Source organism: Columba livia, chromosome 4 (genome assembly GCF_036013475.1).
Source record: "Columba livia isolate bColLiv1 breed racing homer chromosome 4, bColLiv1.pat.W.v2, whole genome shotgun sequence".
Lineage (NCBI taxonomy): Eukaryota > Metazoa > Chordata > Aves > Columbiformes > Columbidae > Columba > Columba livia.
Window position 1 is genome coordinate 13,588,935 of NC_088605.1, and position 17,310 is coordinate 13,606,244.

At 38.9% G+C, this 17,310-nt stretch overlaps 1 protein-coding gene across 2 annotated transcripts in view; it reads right to left on the bottom strand.

Moving 5' to 3' along the window:
* Positions 1 to 240: 240 nt before the first annotated feature.
* Positions 241 to 17,310, bottom strand: part of EVC (EvC ciliary complex subunit 1) — a 49,677-nt gene continuing 32,607 nt past the window's right edge. For both annotated transcript variants that reach the window (XM_065060466.1, XM_065060465.1), the window contains 9 exons: positions 14,811 to 14,920; positions 13,341 to 13,551; positions 10,456 to 10,662; positions 9,525 to 9,669; positions 6,019 to 6,127; positions 3,989 to 4,115; positions 3,238 to 3,331; positions 1,931 to 2,042; positions 241 to 927 (listed from right to left, as the gene is read on the bottom strand). In XM_065060466.1, the coding sequence (XP_064916538.1) occupies positions 846 to 927; positions 1,931 to 2,042; positions 3,238 to 3,331; positions 3,989 to 4,115; positions 6,019 to 6,127; positions 9,525 to 9,669; positions 10,456 to 10,662; positions 13,341 to 13,551; positions 14,811 to 14,920 (1,197 nt within the window). In that variant the 3' untranslated portion in view covers positions 241 to 845. The remainder of the gene's footprint in view (positions 928 to 1,930; positions 2,043 to 3,237; positions 3,332 to 3,988; positions 4,116 to 6,018; positions 6,128 to 9,524; positions 9,670 to 10,455; positions 10,663 to 13,340; positions 13,552 to 14,810; positions 14,921 to 17,310) is intronic.

A 17,310-nucleotide genomic window follows, 5' to 3' on the forward strand; every position in this document is an offset into this window, starting at 1 on the left:
TGTAAGATTGCTTAAGTGGGGCAATTTATTACACAATACAGGTGCTCTGTACAGCCAGTAAGAACTAGCTGTTTTGCATAACAAGAATTCCCATAAGAAGTGTAATGAGCATAACCAAGTATGTTGGAAACAAAAGTGTACTGAAGGAAGAAGACTAGAAATTGAAGTATAAAACTCCAAACAGTAAACCAGTTTTGTCTCACTCTTCCTAAAGATAATCATTTGAAATCTGAGACAAAGGCAGAGAAATACCTTTATAAAAATCTTCATAAAAAATTTAAAAAGCATACATAGCCTTTGAAAATATAACAAAAGAGAGACCAAATATAATCTTTTTACATACCAATGCCATCTGAGCTCTGTTTACGTATTCTTTACACTTATATCTACTTTTGTTACTCCAAAGCAGCAATCACAAAATATTAAGACCTGATCTATCACATTTAGGGCTCAAAAGCAAATGGTACATCGCTATTGTAATGAAACCTTATTTGGATACACTGACCAGGGCAACCAGCCTATTGTGGATCTGTTCTCCTAGGAGCACACTTTCCTTAGGTATATTAGTAATCTAAAATTTCCTCTACATTCCCCAAGTGATCTGGAAGAGCTTATATTAAAGACTTCTTTGTTCCTCCTTAACAAAACCAAGAGGGAATGTTTTATTAACAGCTAAAGAAAGTCAGAATTGATTCTTGGTCCATAGCTAAAGAAGATTTCTTGGTTACTATTGATTTCTTCGTTGATTCTCAGTAAAGCAGCTCAGTAAGTATTTATAGCTGTTGAGATTCCCCAGAAGAATGCTTTGGTACTCTGTGTTCAGACAGCTCAAATAAATGCTTTTACTACCTGTTTCTTCTTTTTTTCATCATCTTTGAGTTTTCTCTCTGTTCAGTCTCTCCTTCATGTGGACTTTTTAACCTCTCTCTGAAAGAAACAAACAAGAAAAATAAAACAAAATTGTAGGTATTTTTTAATTCAAATGCTACAATTCTCAAACTAATCTAATTTGCTAAGAGAAGAAAGGTGCTTGCTATATAACTTCTGCACTCACTGTTTTCAGCTGCCCCTGTTGAGGCTGCCAAAACAAAGTTGCATAAACATTCCTTTGTTAGGTGCCTGGTCCCCACACACGTATTTCTTGTTGGCTGTGGGAAAGGAGTGTGTGAAAAGGGTTGATGCCATCAGGAAAAGGAGCCATCTCCTGAAGTCAGTCCCAGGCTGAGGTCACTCAGGGGATAAATACTTTTCCCCAAAGGCCTGTGGCTCCTGAGAACCAACTGTTTGCTTTGCCTGTCAACAGGATTTGCTCTGCTCAATATATCAAGCCCCAGCGACCAGCTGGCTGGTTTGATCTGCCCGTAGTAATCAGCTGGCATCTTTCAGGTTTGTAGCCATTTCTTCTCCTCTAGTTAGCTCCACAACATACGTCAACTGAAACATCTATCAAGAAAATAACTGTTAGAGCTGCTACCCTCATCAGCCAAAGACTGGCACTTGCCTTTGTTCCTGAAATAAAGGTGGAAGTTGAAAGCCTAAATACCACAGACCATATTTTGGTTGCTACATGTCAGGCTAGTTCCATTGGATTCACTTGTCTGTGCTGATTTATGTTGTCTGTGACTCTGGTTTTAAAAAAAACCAACCCTAATTAAAAGAAATTTGCAAACAGTATTTCTCATTTCACTACCCAAAATCAAAGTTATTTATAAAATGTATAACAGCACAGTCAAGCAAAGTCAGATTATTTTCCTAAATTAAAAAAATAATATGGGGGAAAAAAGGTCAAATACATGTGAGAAGTAAGTGTTAAGGAAGAAGCTTAGCTAGCATTTTGTGTTTGTTTGACAAACATGCTTATCAAGAAGATTCTGTACTGCTTTTTATAAAGTTTTTCATATGTCCATTTTTTTTTTAGCCTCTACTGTACCTGCATAAGCCAGAAGTCAGCCCAGGGGGCTCTTGAATATTTTGATGAGAATTATCTTTGTCTTCTGATTCTGGTGACTGACAGGTCTTCATTTTTGAGGTTGTTTTTTCCCCTGAATTGCCAAACACATGTGGATTAAAAAAGAAAGAATCACAGATAGTAAAGCTTGTTTGGTTTTGATTAACCTAAAGCAAAAAAACATACTCTAACATTTCAGACATGTATGTTTTAACTCCAAGGAAATCATTCCACCTTACATTAGCCTAGAATATTGTTTTTTTACTATCAGTTAGTTATCACAGAGCAGACATTGAACTTCCATAAGTGCTGAACACTGAAGTACGTTTCCATGAGGTGGAAGAGTTTAAAGCCCCCCCATATAGTTTTGTAGCAAGAAACTGAAAATGGCTTTTTACTACCAGCAAACAGAAGAAAACTCACTTCATAAATTTATGTGATTTGAATCAGAACAATCTGCCGTTAGAAAGTCACTGTTTTAGGGTCCTGAGCTATGCTTCCACGTGTGTCCCTGGGGTCATGGTGCACACCAGGACAAACAGCTTTGAACACTTGGGAAATAACCAACTGGGCAGAGAGATTTCGAAATTGTCCAGCTGAGTGAGCTGCATTTCCCTTTCAGATATCTGTTTCACCCTTTAGCATTTTTCAAATGTAATGCCAAGTGTTTCATTCTGATAAATGACAGAAGAATTGCATGGTTCAAAGGATGAGAATTTGCATGTTCCGCCCCAAATATAGAACAGGGAACACAACTACTATTCTGACAATTGGTCCCTAAGTGTCTCTTGAATAATGAATTAGTCTAACTTGTTAAGACTGGAGTAAATTCATGTAAATATTTCAAATTCCTGTTTCAGTAAGGTTTTACTTCTGAGCACGTGTGTGGGAAGGACAATTCTTCCATTCTACCAAAAGAATCAAAACTGGATGATCCGGTTCTACTGTGCTCTCAAAGACTTAGCGACCAAGATGAGCAGAGTCCTTTTTAAAGAATAGGATCAAGATGTGAAATATAATTCTCGTTTGAGCAAGGCAAAGACCTCAGAGGATACAATGTAACCTATTAGCTAAAGGACTGCTCTGGAGTGAGGAACAGTGACGCTTATTTGTGGCTCTGCTGCTGGCGAGCTGGGTGACCTTGGAAGGTTGCCTTACTTTTCCATATCCCAGTTAGGGAAATGGCATTGATGAAAAATCTCTCCTAAATCTCTCTTGTGCTACATCACAAAATACACACTGATACATGGGATTACGTGTTTTTTAAAACAATCCAGGGTTGTACCAACCTGCTGGCTTGCTCCTTTTTGAAGGCTTCTTCTTCACAGGCACTGGAACTCGGGCCAGCGCAGCCAACTCGCTCATGAAGTCCTGCTCAGCTTCCTGCACGTAAGGATGAACCAGACATCAGTTAACACAACACAGCTTGATTCTGGGTTGTGTTATTCTACATGTGTCATGACAAAAAGGTGCATGTCACTGCAGAAACACAGGAAACAATATGGCTAGCACCACTGATGTTTTTCCTACCAAAGACTAACTTAGTGAGAATCACTCTAGTTTGTTGTCAACAGCACTTCACAGAAACAGGCTGACAGCGTGCATGTGAAGAGGAGCAGGAGATCTAATGTGAAACCTGGCTAGTTGCGTCTACACTGTGTTTAGGCCTGATCCCCGTTCTCGTTGCTGTGAACTCAAGCACACTGATGTACCACCAGAGAGGCTGAGTAGTCTCCATCTGATTAGATAGAGACATTCAAGCAACTAAAAAATGAGTCTGTGCTTGCAACAGACACAATACAGAGCTGTCAATAAGCACAACAGAGAATGTAACACCTTTGCCAAGTCCCTGGTTCTCTTTGTAGGAAATAGTTCCAAACTGTTAACTGTCTGTATGTTTTTGAGCTACAGCTTCAATGGTGAAGGCAGTGGTGAATCCTACCACTGATTTCAACTGGGACAGCTAAGAGACCTTTATAACCTGTCTGATGTTCTCCTGTGGACTGCTTCAGATCCCTGAGTCATTTAACCCTCATCTACCTTTAGCTGATTCTCCAGCTCAGATTCAAGGTGATGCAGTCCCAGCAGCTTTTGTTTCAGAGACTCCAGACGAATTTGCTGCTGCAGTTCAAACTGAGACAAAACTTTCTCTTGCTGCAGCACCATCCTGGTAAAGAGAAATTTAAAAGTACTGATGTTGTTCAGATCAAGGGAGGAATACAATTCTGGTATATTTACAAGTTTTTGTAGAGAGAAAGACTTATCAACAGTATCAGCCCACCCAGCTTCTCCTGGGACAAATGATTTGCAGAAGATTTTACTTTGATTTACTTATTTTAATAACCTGCTTGGGTTCTCCATGGAATACAAGCTTCTTTCAGAGGCAGAAATTGCAGCAGGAGTTTGGGTTGTCCATGCTTGGACTTTGGGACTTGGAGTTCAGCTCTAATTTTGAAGTTTGCTTTCAAAACCATTGTACATCTCTAAAGTCAGCTTTACTGTCTTCTTGCCAAAGAAACAAGATGTTAGAGGATCAGATGTGAGGATAAGGGATTAAGAATTAGGCTTTTCATTCAGGGCTCTTCAGTATCAGGTTGAGACTGAGCCAGAAATGTGTGAAGTCAAAACTTGCCAACTGGGAGCATTGCCAACTATATTCTTCACTGGTTTTATTTTGCTGGTTAAAGATTAATATTTGTTAGTACAGTAGAACCTGGATGGCTGCAATTTTACTGAATCTATATTTCTTCTCTTCTCTTGCCTGATCTACCTTGAAGCAACACTGTCAATCACTCAATCATTCCTCAGGGAAGGGGATGACACAAATGGTTTCTGACAACTACACATAATGAAGTTGCTATTGTAATGGTCAGTGCTTACAGAAGGTTAACTTTCAAATTGCTTTTTGAACTCACACTCATAACCTTGCACCAAGAGCAAGAGGAAATAAAAGAATCTATTTTGAGTTTAATAGAAGTTAGGAATATTAATGGAAATTTTGTCTTTAATTTACACAGGACTGGGATATGACCATGAAAGAAATCATAATGGCAGTAGGAAAACCGGTTTGATTACTAATGGTTATGAGACCAGCTTAGATACTGAATAGTTACTTTCTTGAATGCCATACTCCTGCTTGCATGATGGCCAATTTGATGGTATTTTGCTTTAAGACACTAGAAGAGGTTATGGGAGAAAAACTGAGACAAGCTAGAAGTTAATTTATATGTCAGAATAAATTATAAACTTGATAATGAATAGCTAACAGATCCTTTATGAAGCCTTTTGTTACACAAATCCGTTTCTATACCAATTCAAACAAGGATGAGAAACAGAAAGTGGGCGATGATTTCTTTCAATTTAGAAGTAACAGGATGTCTAAAAAAAGAATTAACCTCTTCAAAATGTCAAAACTGTAGATGCTCTGTTGTCCTGGGTAATAAATCAGGAGTAAAGACATAAAATGATTACAAAAACATATCCTGTGCATGCAAAGTCGTACAGCTTTTAATGACAACTTGTTGCTTTGTAATTGCAGTGCTCTTTGTCTGGACTCCAAGTTTTGTAAAATCAGTAATGAATTAGATAAGAATTTTATTTAATTAACATTTGAGGGATTCCACTCTAAATTTAGTGCAAGCAATCTTGATTGTCCAAGGCATTCGCTGAAATCGTAGTATATGATTACTCAACAGCAAACTAACAAATACGTTTTATGTTAAAAGGAGAAAAGATGGAACGGAATGAATTAGAAAGCATTGCTTCCCATCCCGTATTGATGTTTAATTTCTTTTAAAATTTGGCATATGTTTTGGCACTGGTTTTCTGTCTCTTTTCCAACTGTCTATGTATAGGTCTTCAGTCTGTAATTAATGAGCATCAGTTTATTTAATAAGAAAGTAATTTTCTGAGATCAAAGAGCAGACATTATTTGGCAACAGATATTTCCTTTCCATCAAAGACAAATATAAAATGCAAAACCAAGTAATTTATTCAGCTGGACATTTATGTAGATCTGCAAACACTCACAACATTTGAATAGAGCCAGCGGCGCTGCTGCCTGCTCTTACCTTTGATGGACCGTGGATGATACGTTCAGGAGGCCTTTGGTCTGTTTTTCTTTCAATGCCAGTTCATTCTCTTGTTTCTTCCTAGGTCTGTTCCTTTCACCTCTTTCTGCTGAAATAATGTTTTTGTAAAATCTGCTCAAAATTACAAACTCTGAGTTGTGGCAACCTTAGAATTTACGTTTTGCATCAGCACAAATTATTCCCTGTTCTAGGTAGTCTTTCCAAAGTTACTGCTTAGGGATATCAAATACTTCTTACTCTTGCTCTGCCACTGTGATCTGTTGATGGACAATAGTCTGTGCATCATTTATCTGAGATGGTAATGTCACTGAATTCCTATCCTTACCTACTTCTCCCACCAGACTAAATGATTAACGTGGAATTCAAAGCAGAAATTTTGTGAAAAGACCTTGATGCCTTAAGCCAGAACTGTAATACCTAAACAAAAAATGCAATATAAAGAAAACCTCCGCTCAGAGGCTATGTAGTCCTGGGAATGCAGGACTGATGTGAAAGTATTTTGGTACTTTTGTGTATGCTCACACTCTGCAAGTAACTTGGCATTTATCTGCTGACCAGACTCCTGACTCTTGCCCCTGAAGTCCTGCCTGGCAGGAAGGCTTGGGGCACATCAGACAGGTAGGTCCGGTTTCCCTGCACCACTTTTAAATAAAACACAGAAGGAGGGAGACAGATGGGTATGTAACAGATTAGGGTGAATAACATTATTTTGGGGAGCATCTGACCTTTTCCAAAGGCTCAGAGAGGCTGGCAGGCACCTGCCCTACCAACAGCGCCATCAGGGAGCAGTTACTGGCTGAGCTTTAGGCTGGGCTGGGCTGGCTAGTAGAGGGGAGATATTCTCCACCTTTTTTTCCTGTGGCTGTGCCAGACAGACCATAAATTCAGATTTACAAGGCAAAGGGATACCTAAAGAAGCAAAATCCTCTAGCCTAACATTAAACCCAGTCACTGGGAGAGAGAAGCCCAGCATTATGCTCCTTACTCCCATTTAGTTATCACTGAATGAAGTACATAAGAAATTTCTTATGTGGCCATTCTAATCTCAGTGCTATGCCATAGTAGGTGGCTCTACCGCCAACACTGTTTTTTCCGTCTTGTGTTTTAGAGAGAAAAGTTATAAGAGTATTTGCTGAGGATCACACTCTCAGTGTGGCCATCATGCCTGGAGATCACCTAACAAAGCAGGCTCTACAGCAAAGCAAGAAAGATGGATGTTCTGCCTCTTGGCTGGGCTTGGATGGAAAGCAGTTGGCTGCCTAGCAGGGCCAGAGCAGACAGCAGGCTGTTAAGAATCATGGAGAAAAATTTAAGTGTTTCTGGGGCTGGTACAGCAGCTGAAATGATAAAGGAGTGGAGTTCTGCATCACAAATTTGGACATAGCTTAAAGACAGACTTGCATGTACTAAAACATATAAGTCTCTCATTAAATGGTAATCCCCACTCCTAATGTAAAAAGCACCAACAAAGCTCAAGTAGTTATCTGTTGATACTGAAAATCTCAGCTGGGCTGCAGCACACACGTATAGGTTTGCAATATTTTTTCACAGTACCATTTAATTTGATCTGTGAATTTCAGCTAGATTTCTCTCTGGACACCCAAATCTAAAACACTCCTGCTTTTATTACCACCATAAATATTCTCATTCTCCCTCATGCCTGTAGGCTTACATTGCAGCAGCAGGATTTTCTTTTTCTTCAGTTGAAAAGAAAATACGCTCTGCTTAGACATGTAATTTTCTTCCTTGTAGTTCACGGAACACCAATACACTGAAACAATAACACATCCACACAAACTATAGGAGAAAAATAATTCAACTGAGTAGTTACCAGAAGGCCTACCTTAGTCCTAGTGACCAATATTTTAGGCCTCACAACTTAATTGGGAGACTAGTTGAGAACAATATCAAAACACTGATGAAGCAGAACATTCAAGTGTGTGATGACATCCATCGAAGTTCAGATCAGAGAAGCATTCTGGAACAGGGTTCAGTTTTAATTCCTGCTTAAATCAAAGGGATTTCAGTCTCTGTGGTTGGCTGAGTCAGGGCCACAGAAGTCTTTAGAGGGACTTTGGGAGAGCTCAGGGAACTGACTGACTTGTTAGCTGTCAATGTCTAAAATACAGATTGTCAAAAATGGCCACAGAGATTTTACCTAACCCTGGTACTTCAGCTTCCAATATGAAAGTCTTTAAGGTTCACAACAAGTGGTGCAGAATGGTTTGGTTCTGTCTTATAACCAGTGAGCTTATCTAGCTCCTACTGGGGTTCACAAATCTTTCCTACCAGCTCATCTCTGCATCTCAGCCTTGAGTGGATATGACTGTTCCTCTTCAAAAACTCTCTTCCGTGGTTAAAGTTCTATTTAAAATGGTATACTCACTTTTTAGAAAAAAAATCCATTCCGTGTGTCTCAAATACTTAGCCTCTGATGATATCGTCATTTTGCTAACGTGCTTACTTCATTAAATGCCAATAGTCCTCACCCAGGAGAGGAGAGAGTGTTTACAAAAGAAATCAATAATCACAGTTTGCTTTTATTCTCCTGTCCTGAAGGAACTGAACAATTAAAAAAAATTCTAAGAGAAATTGCTTGTATTTATGTGAGATTCAGCAGTCCATAAACATCTTCAGCAGTTTCACAACTGGAAAGAGGGTCATGGTTGACAGCTAATAACCAATTCAGTAGCTCACACAACATTTCGGGATGGGCATGCTTGGCTTTTTGGTGTCTCCTCTAATGCATTTCTTCAACTTCAGAGACAACAACATTTCACTGAGCTCAAAAAAAGCAATGAATATGAGAATCTACTCTCCAAAGCTGAGGGCAGTCACCTCAGAGGAAGCAGACTGTCTGCCAATGATGCTTATGTTTTCTAACACGGGAACAGCGATTGCGAATCCAGATCTCCTCCATTCTAGGGAAAAGATTCAGTTTGCAGGGGCCTGTCATATACCCTCTATCTCCCCCTTTGCACGCTTGATTCACGGATTCATTTTATATGCATATATCAATATGCAAAGTTGAACAGTGTTTATGGTAGACGTCAGGTGCACAACCTAATACTTCTACCACTCTTTGCTTCCTAAATTATTCAGTCTTGTGTTGAGATTCAGAGCACCAGAAAATCAACTGCTGGTGGTTGTGACTATGGTGGCATCTCTGATCTTACCTTGGTGAACCAGAGTTTGTGGTTAAGCTATAACCTCCAACACTGGGTTATCGTTCTGTGTGTCTGTACCAAACTTCAAGTTAACAGGAACCTGCATCTACGACTGTAATTCAAGTCATTATTAATAATAACAGTTCTGCCTCTTCTTTTTCAAGGATGGAAATGGACCTGCACGTTCATTTTGCTTTGTTGCTTAACTTTAAATAACAGATTTCCATTATCTTTAAAAGAAATCTTTACAGTGATAAGAAAATTAGTTTATCTGTTCAAAACCAAGAATTATCTCACAGTTGTCAATCACATACATACCTTGTAAGGATTTCAATTGTTGAAACTTTTTCCCTTCGTAGTCTTCTATGATTTTTCCTAACCCCTGATAGTAGTTTTGCACCAGTCTTTTGATATTATTGCTGGTCCCATACACACTTTCTACAGCAGCTTCCACCAATCTCTCCTGTATTACATAATACGAGTCACAATTAACTTTCTAAGTCAAAAACTGAGTTGTTTTGATCTAAGAAGACCCAATCTAATTTTGTATGTGCGCACAAAATTCTGAATTTTATGCTTTAAAAATGTGGCAGACTGAGATGCTGGAAAACTGGTATTTCTATTCATTCATGGAAAATTTCAACATTAAAAATTACAGTAAAATCTTTCTAATGGGCCTCAGCTCCATCTGAGAATGGGCTATTCCCCTATCTGTTCAATTTCTATAGCCCATTTTACCTGTCAACCTGACCGCCAGCCAACTAAACCAATATATATGTAGCTCTATTACAACTTTTCACTACAGAGAAAATCCAAATATTTACTTTGAAACAATTTTATAAACCTGTGAAGCAAGTTTTATTTTTATTTAATTATTTGTCTATGAATAAAGCTGTAAATATACAAATACTATTAATTAACCATAAAACCATCATCAATACATAACCATCTCTACTTCTTCCTCATTTTTGCTATTATCTGTCCTCTAGAACTCTCTCAATATTTTAATGTTCTTGGGTTTGGCTTAATAAAACTTGTTTTGGCAAGTCACTAGAAAATATTGTACTTCTACATAAGTGTTAGTTTGTAAATACTTTGCAAAGTATATTCAATTTTGACACAGGTTTTTACAGCACAGTCTCCTGCTGAATATTTCTAGGCATAGGGTAATGCACAAATGAAACTGACATACATTGTAGAAAAGTAGCACTCATTTTGTTTGAAAAACTGCTATCAAACATTTCCATACCTTGAAGTCCTGTACATCATCTGTACTCTGTTTTCCAGCTTCCCGTCGGGCATGCTGCAGCAGTGTCTGCCCAATCACCTGCTCCATGTGCTGCTGAAGAAAATGAAGAGCTTCTCGAATTTCTGTGACTAGCTGCTGGTGAAATTCTAAATGGGTTTGCTGCGTTTCTTCCTCAAGCTTCTCCTCCTCTTCCAGAATGTGGGACTCCTGGTAATGAGACAAAAAGACTGCACTGCCATTTAAATACACTGACAAACTTATTCAGCTATGTTTTAAGAGAAAGTCCCACACCTATTCAGAATGTTACTGTTTTAATACTCGGAATAATCTAATTTCCAGATAAAGTTTATGTGAAGTCACTTAACACATTCGTCCTTGCAACAAAACTATCACTTCTGTCATGATACATACAATAAAAGCTGCATTTTGCCCCATTAGTCATCTCCAAGTGATGGATTCCCAACTTTGTATTCTTTACTGTTGAATTTGGTCTCATGTCTATTAAAAACATGAAAAATCTATGTCAAATATCCTGAGTCCAATAAAGGATAACTACGGATGCCTCGATAAAGTTCACAGGAACAAGGCAAGCACACAGTTATGCACCTGGAAGACTCATACACTTTGTGGGGTCTACCTAAGGAAAAGTTGGTATATTGGTACTTATATCCATTGGGAGAGATCATGAATGTTTTTAATAGCATTTGGAAAACATTCACGCTCTTGGCATCTATAGCATCCTCTGGTGATGAGTTCTACAGCTTATTCACACATTTCTTAATTTTGAAACTGCCATCTAATAGCTTCGCTCAGTGCTCTCTTATTAGAAAGAAGTGAAAAATTGTTCCCTATTCACATCTTTTATGTCAGTTTTAAAACCTATAATATTGCAGAAGACACCTCTTTTTTAGGCTAAAGAGTTCTAGTCTCTTGAGGTCTTTGGATCACCCTTGCCACCATTTTCTATGCTTCTTTTTAAATCCACTTATCCTCTAAACTCTCCTTCGCCCACAACAGTATACGCTCACCAGTATGACCTGTTCTGTCTTCCTTACATGTACTAGTCTTCCATAGATTGCCTTCTATTGAGTTGCTGATGTCCCTCTTATGTTGTCATTTAAAGTTAAATGACATTAAATTATCCTGGGGCATTCGACAGTACCTATTTTGATTCACCCTTGGAAATAAGAAACGCAGGTAGGTAAAAAAACCTGCTCTGCCCACATTTATCTCTGGAAAATAATGATGTCCCTATTAATGCTGGGTTATTCTGATGTCTTTATTTATAGCGCAGACATAGGTTTTTGGTGATATTTTAGACAGCTGGAATGCCATTTAACCATTTCTCATTTTTTTAAGAGTCTCAATGTCAGGTTATCTTGTCCAAGCTAGGATTCTGTAGTGTTATTTTACATTTTATTTGAAACCAACAGCTAGACATGAACCTGTCTACCAGTCTAAAATTGGAACAAGCTTCTAAAACTCTGGTGAAGTGTCTGTAAATCAACCTTTTCCTTAACTCCTTATCCATTGGTTCTAGTTTTGGAGGTTGCTTATAACATCTTTTTTTCTCTGACTTTTCACAATTCCTCACATAGACCCTGCTTCTTTGGCAGTGAGAATCTTACTATGTGTATTTTTAGGCACTTCTTTGTGAGATGGATTTTGGCTGGCCTTGGAAAGAAGCTGGAATGGAGAAGGGCCAAAGGAACAGTAATACCCAGGGACATTTCATTTTTGTTAGGGAACATGGCAACTGTATCAAATAATGTCCCTGTGGGAAATAAGTGAGAGGGATTAGTGGAAAGCACACTAACAAGAGAAATGTAGTCGTATGCATCTGTATTTTATTATTTTATATTTTCTTTCTTCTGAAGGCTAATGAGATTTTGAGATTTTTCACACTAAATAGGAACTACTTCAATAGAAGTATCAAATATGAAAATGGCAGTAGATAGAACTTCCTTATTCCTCTTCCAAATAGAGAATCAGGGTTTTTATTATGCAAATCAGAATTAGAGGGACACAAAATATTATCTCTCAGCTAATTACACAGCAACAACATGGAGCACAGAACTGCAAAGTGCTGGATGGATTCAACCCCTATGTGCAGCAGCAGTGGGTTGTGCAGGGGCTATCACTTACACCTGCTAGGAGGGTCCTCTGAGGTTGAAATCTGAAATTCTGTGTTGTTCTAGGTAAATATTCAATGCAGATAAGTAAATATCTGACAACACTTAATGGATTAACCCTAAAAAACAATCACAAACAGATTTGAAATGACCTGTGGGAATATCAAGTCTCTAAATCCTTTAAACTTTCTCCCACCTACAGGAGCCAGATTATTTGGAAGGATGTCGGGAATGGATGCTGAGCATCTCATGGATAGAGGAGATAGAAAAAAGAATGAAAATGATGACAACAGAGAAGAACTGGCTAGGTCTGGTGGAGGGAAGAATTTCTTCTGACACTCAGGTAAGAACTTTTCAAGTGCATATTATGATCCCAAGCAGAACTAACTGGAGCTTATCTAACCCTGAAGCAGTAACTTATGTAGAAGTCCTTTATAGATGTTGGCACGCCTTCTTTCAACAGTATTTTCATATAGAATAACTAGCTAAATATGCTTGCTGTGATAACACATATCACAGATAGCTAGCCAGTAGAGAAGGCATTAGGGAATTTTAAATGTCTGCCCAAACTAAAACAGGCACACTCAGGGACCTCCTGTGTCAGCAGTGGGTGCATTTTTGACTGAGAACATTTTTCTTTCTATTTGGAACTCAAATATTTTTATCTTTTGCTATCTTCTATGACTACTTCTACTGCCAGACATCATAGCATGTGAGACCTCTGGAGAAAAAACACCCGGACACTGTACCTACCACTGCCTTCTGTAGCTGCCACTGGTCCTCATCTTGGCAGGGGGAGAATCCCTTCTGCAGGATGTGCTGCTCTCTCAGTTCCTGAAGCAAGCTCTTCTTTCTGGACATTCTCATGCGAGCCAGGGCTGCCATTCCAAGTCTTCGGAGGGTTAACCTTGTGAGTACTGGACACAGCAGAAGTTGGTGCTTTTGCAATATATAGTTAACAGACCTGCAAAAAGCACCATTGAAAATCAATCAGCTAAGCTGTTTGCTGATTTGGCACACCTATGTTCAGCAAAGTCATTGCTCAAAGATGATAAGAGTTACTATTCACTCTGTGTAATGTCTTCTTGTACAAAGCACACCTTGGGAAACTGCTCAGGTGTAAAAATGGGAATTGCTGTGACAGACTTCTAGTTATGTCACACTGAGGTTAAAGTAAAAATAGAGATAAATAACCATCTATAATTACATAACAAAAGTTTGTTTCGTTTTGTTTTAATAGGAGACTTGAAATAAGACGAAAAGAGCATGTAATCAGAACTACAGGAAAATTATTTCAAGAAAATCTTGGATTCCCAAGGAGGCACACTCTGAACAGACACTGAAGAGGCTCATATTAGCTGGCAGGGCAGACATGGCTGGAGCAAGTTCGTGGTGAATTTTAAATAGAGAGCAAATTTTGAAATTGATTCTGGACCAGGCGAGTGAAATCTGTGTGCACATATGGGATGACATTGCGCCTGTATCTAACTTTTTTGTACGTGTAAGGCATGGTGAGCATTCCAGATGCTGCATCTTGGGAAACATTAAAGTCAGAATGTGAAAATGTAAGGCTGAACTGAAAAGCAGAGCCAAATAAAGGAGTGCAATGGCAATAATACCAATATTCCAAATAGACAAGTTTTCAAATGCTTTGATCCTTGGTAATGTGAAGATGTTGGTGAATTAAGTCATTCGATATCTTAATCCAAACAAGGAAAAACTGTGTTTTTTTGAGAAGTATCTGTATCAAAAAGATGTTTAGCTCTAGAAAGATGATATAAAACTAGAAGTTTCCTTGGTAAATACAGAGAATGCAAGAGAAGAGTCATTATCATGCAAAGTGATGGTCAGTGGTATTGTAGTAGCAGAAAGCAAAGGCAGAGCTGAATGATGCTGGACTGAACATTTTATCTTGAAGGATATCCAACTTCAATGTGACATACAGAGTACAAAAAGAGGCTGATTCAAGATTAGAAATCACTCACAAACCTAGGAGCAGATACACAGAAAGAACACCACTTGACACTGTTTCTTCTACTTACCAGGAGTCATGATAACTTATTTTTTCGATATTTAAGCCAAAAAGTAGAGTAACTGCCTCTCTGTCTGAAGATGCTCATAGTCCCTCAACACTGCTTTCCACAATGTAATGTACACAAGATTTTAACTGTGCATGCAGCAGTGTAGTTCTGCCCCACTGCTTACTGATAAAACCAAACTTACTCATCACTGAGGCATCCTAGTCTGCTTACGACACCTTGAATTATCTTCTCTTGTTTCTCAGACAGGCGCTTCTGCATCACAGCAGACAGAGCATATTCCTTTAGCCATAGCTAAAAACAGGGGGGGAAAAATAGAATCATAAGGTACTCTGATTTCAGTCATTCCAGTCATCACATTATGAAACAGGCAGTTATTTGATGTTATTTTGCTAAAAACAACCATCCTCCTCTTTCAAGAAAAAAATTCATGCTGAATTAAAATTATTCTACTTAGAAGTATTTTTTTCTCAATGGTCAAATTCTTACACAAAGCCCACTGAAAAGAAAGGGAGGCTTTGCAACTGTGCATAGGTGCATAGACTGCAAGTTTACAGCTCCTTCAGGGTGATATTTAGATCAAAGAATTTAATCTTTAAATGTTTTGATGGATTTGCCATTAGACTGTAAACTAGTGGAGACATGGACTTCAGATTTTGTTAATTAATTAATTTAATTAATAATAAGCTGTAAAATTAAATGTTTTTAAGGCCCAAACTCTGTTACTCTGAGATGAAGAGTATATTTTAGGCTACACTGACAGCTGGATAAATGCAGGTTGCCTGCAGACATATGCAGTCCTAAATTAAATATAATACTCAGGCTTTCTGACAGCTTCACTTCAATTTCTAGCCTCATTCCGAACACGAGGGACTAAATTTTCTATTATTGCAGACAGCAAGGTTTCACTAGATCAACATGTCTAGTGAAGAATTAGATGTGTAATTACAACAATCCTTAGTGTTAGGAACTAGGGGTGGTACTGGGCCTTCCTACTGGATTTGATCATCTTTTCCATGGGAAGCAGTGACCTGTGCAGGAGAGAGGGTCTACCTGTGAGCACAAAATTAACTCCCCTGGGAAATGCAGAACATTAAACCCACATCACCTTTGTCTTTAAAAAAAAATGTCTTTCTTGGATAGTGCTTTCTCTGTGGTATACACAGCAACACATATAACTGACCCCTCTCCATTCAGAAAACCTTTCCAAAACACATGCTCCTGAGCAGGATGCCTGAGAAGGATGGGCAGCCAGCCAACAACAGGTGACAGATGGAGGAAGCTCAGCTGAGCATGAGCAGCACAGCCTGAAAGTCTGCACGGCGCAGGGGAGCCCACCAGGCTGCTCTCAGGAAGAGCTGCAGGATGTACCCGTGCAGCCAGACTTCCACTGATTTGAGTCCAGGCAATTCTTAAAAATCAGAGTAGAGCAGAGCACAGTGCCCTCTCTGATTGCATCCTGCAAGTGTCAAATTAAGGTCTATCAGGTCTCCAGGTATCATCATGACAGATGGCAAATACTCACTTGAAGTAATAACTGTATCAGTGTTGCCCTTCAGCAGCTCTATGGATACAGTTTCCTAGTGTTTCACACATCTCTGCATATGCCTTGCAGATCCATCACATTGTGTATTTTAATGTCTCTTTCACCAATTAAAAGAAAGCCTCCTAATGACCTTTTACTTTCTAGAAGTACCTTCATTTTCAAGGAGAGCCTGCTTGTGGCTCAGATGTGGCTTCTCAGCAGTTCTGGAGACATGGTTATTCACTGAGAAGTTGCTCTAGAAGGGCCCGTGTGCACACTTACTCTCAAACAGCATGTGGATTAAATCTGATGTAGATCACCAAGATGTTTTCTGAATTACAATTGAATTGGAATGGTAAATCATATAATATTGCAGCCAAGAACGCCAAATTTAACACCTCTGCTGCTATTGACACACCCTATCCGAAAAGGCACTCAGAATGATATCAAAGACAGGGATTGTAGTCTCTCTTCTGTTTATGAAGAAATAGTCTAATCCTGTAGTGGTGAACACAGAGTTTCTTGTAAAGGAAAAGAATGAGTCACCTTTTCCATGGCAAGTGCATTTAAGGTGGGCTGTACACAAAATTGATAAAAGGCCTCTTCACCACACCCCTCCCCACTCTCAAGACCTACGGAAAGCTCAGAATACAGCAGAGTACATCAGCCATATGAGTAGTAAGAGAAGAGGGATTATTACACATTTAAGATTGGATGATAATTAAGGAAGATTGAGTTTTGGACCAAATACTAAACCAGTGTTTTGTCTCAAAAGCTATTAAGAAGATGATTAAGAAGAGAGGGATCAGCTGGTAATAAACAGAATATTGTATGTTTTATAGGAAGCAACACTTCAGCAGCTTGCTGGGATGGGCTAGGGGGAACTGGGTATTTTCCACCTCTGAAATACCAGAACAACTTTCACACACAAGCACAAATGCAACAGCAAAGATCCTCTGGGAATTTTAATTTGAGGCTGCTGATGTGCAGCTGAAAGCCAGTAAATCAGAGGCAACTATTTCATCAAGCTGGTTGGAAAGGTCAGGCTTTGTGCTTCACCGGTCTTCCAATGCTGGGTCAAGTCACCAGGCGCCTCTCCAAGCTTTCCCATTCTTGGGGTGGTCTTACTTTGCCCAGAGACAGCTCAGTATGGAGCAGA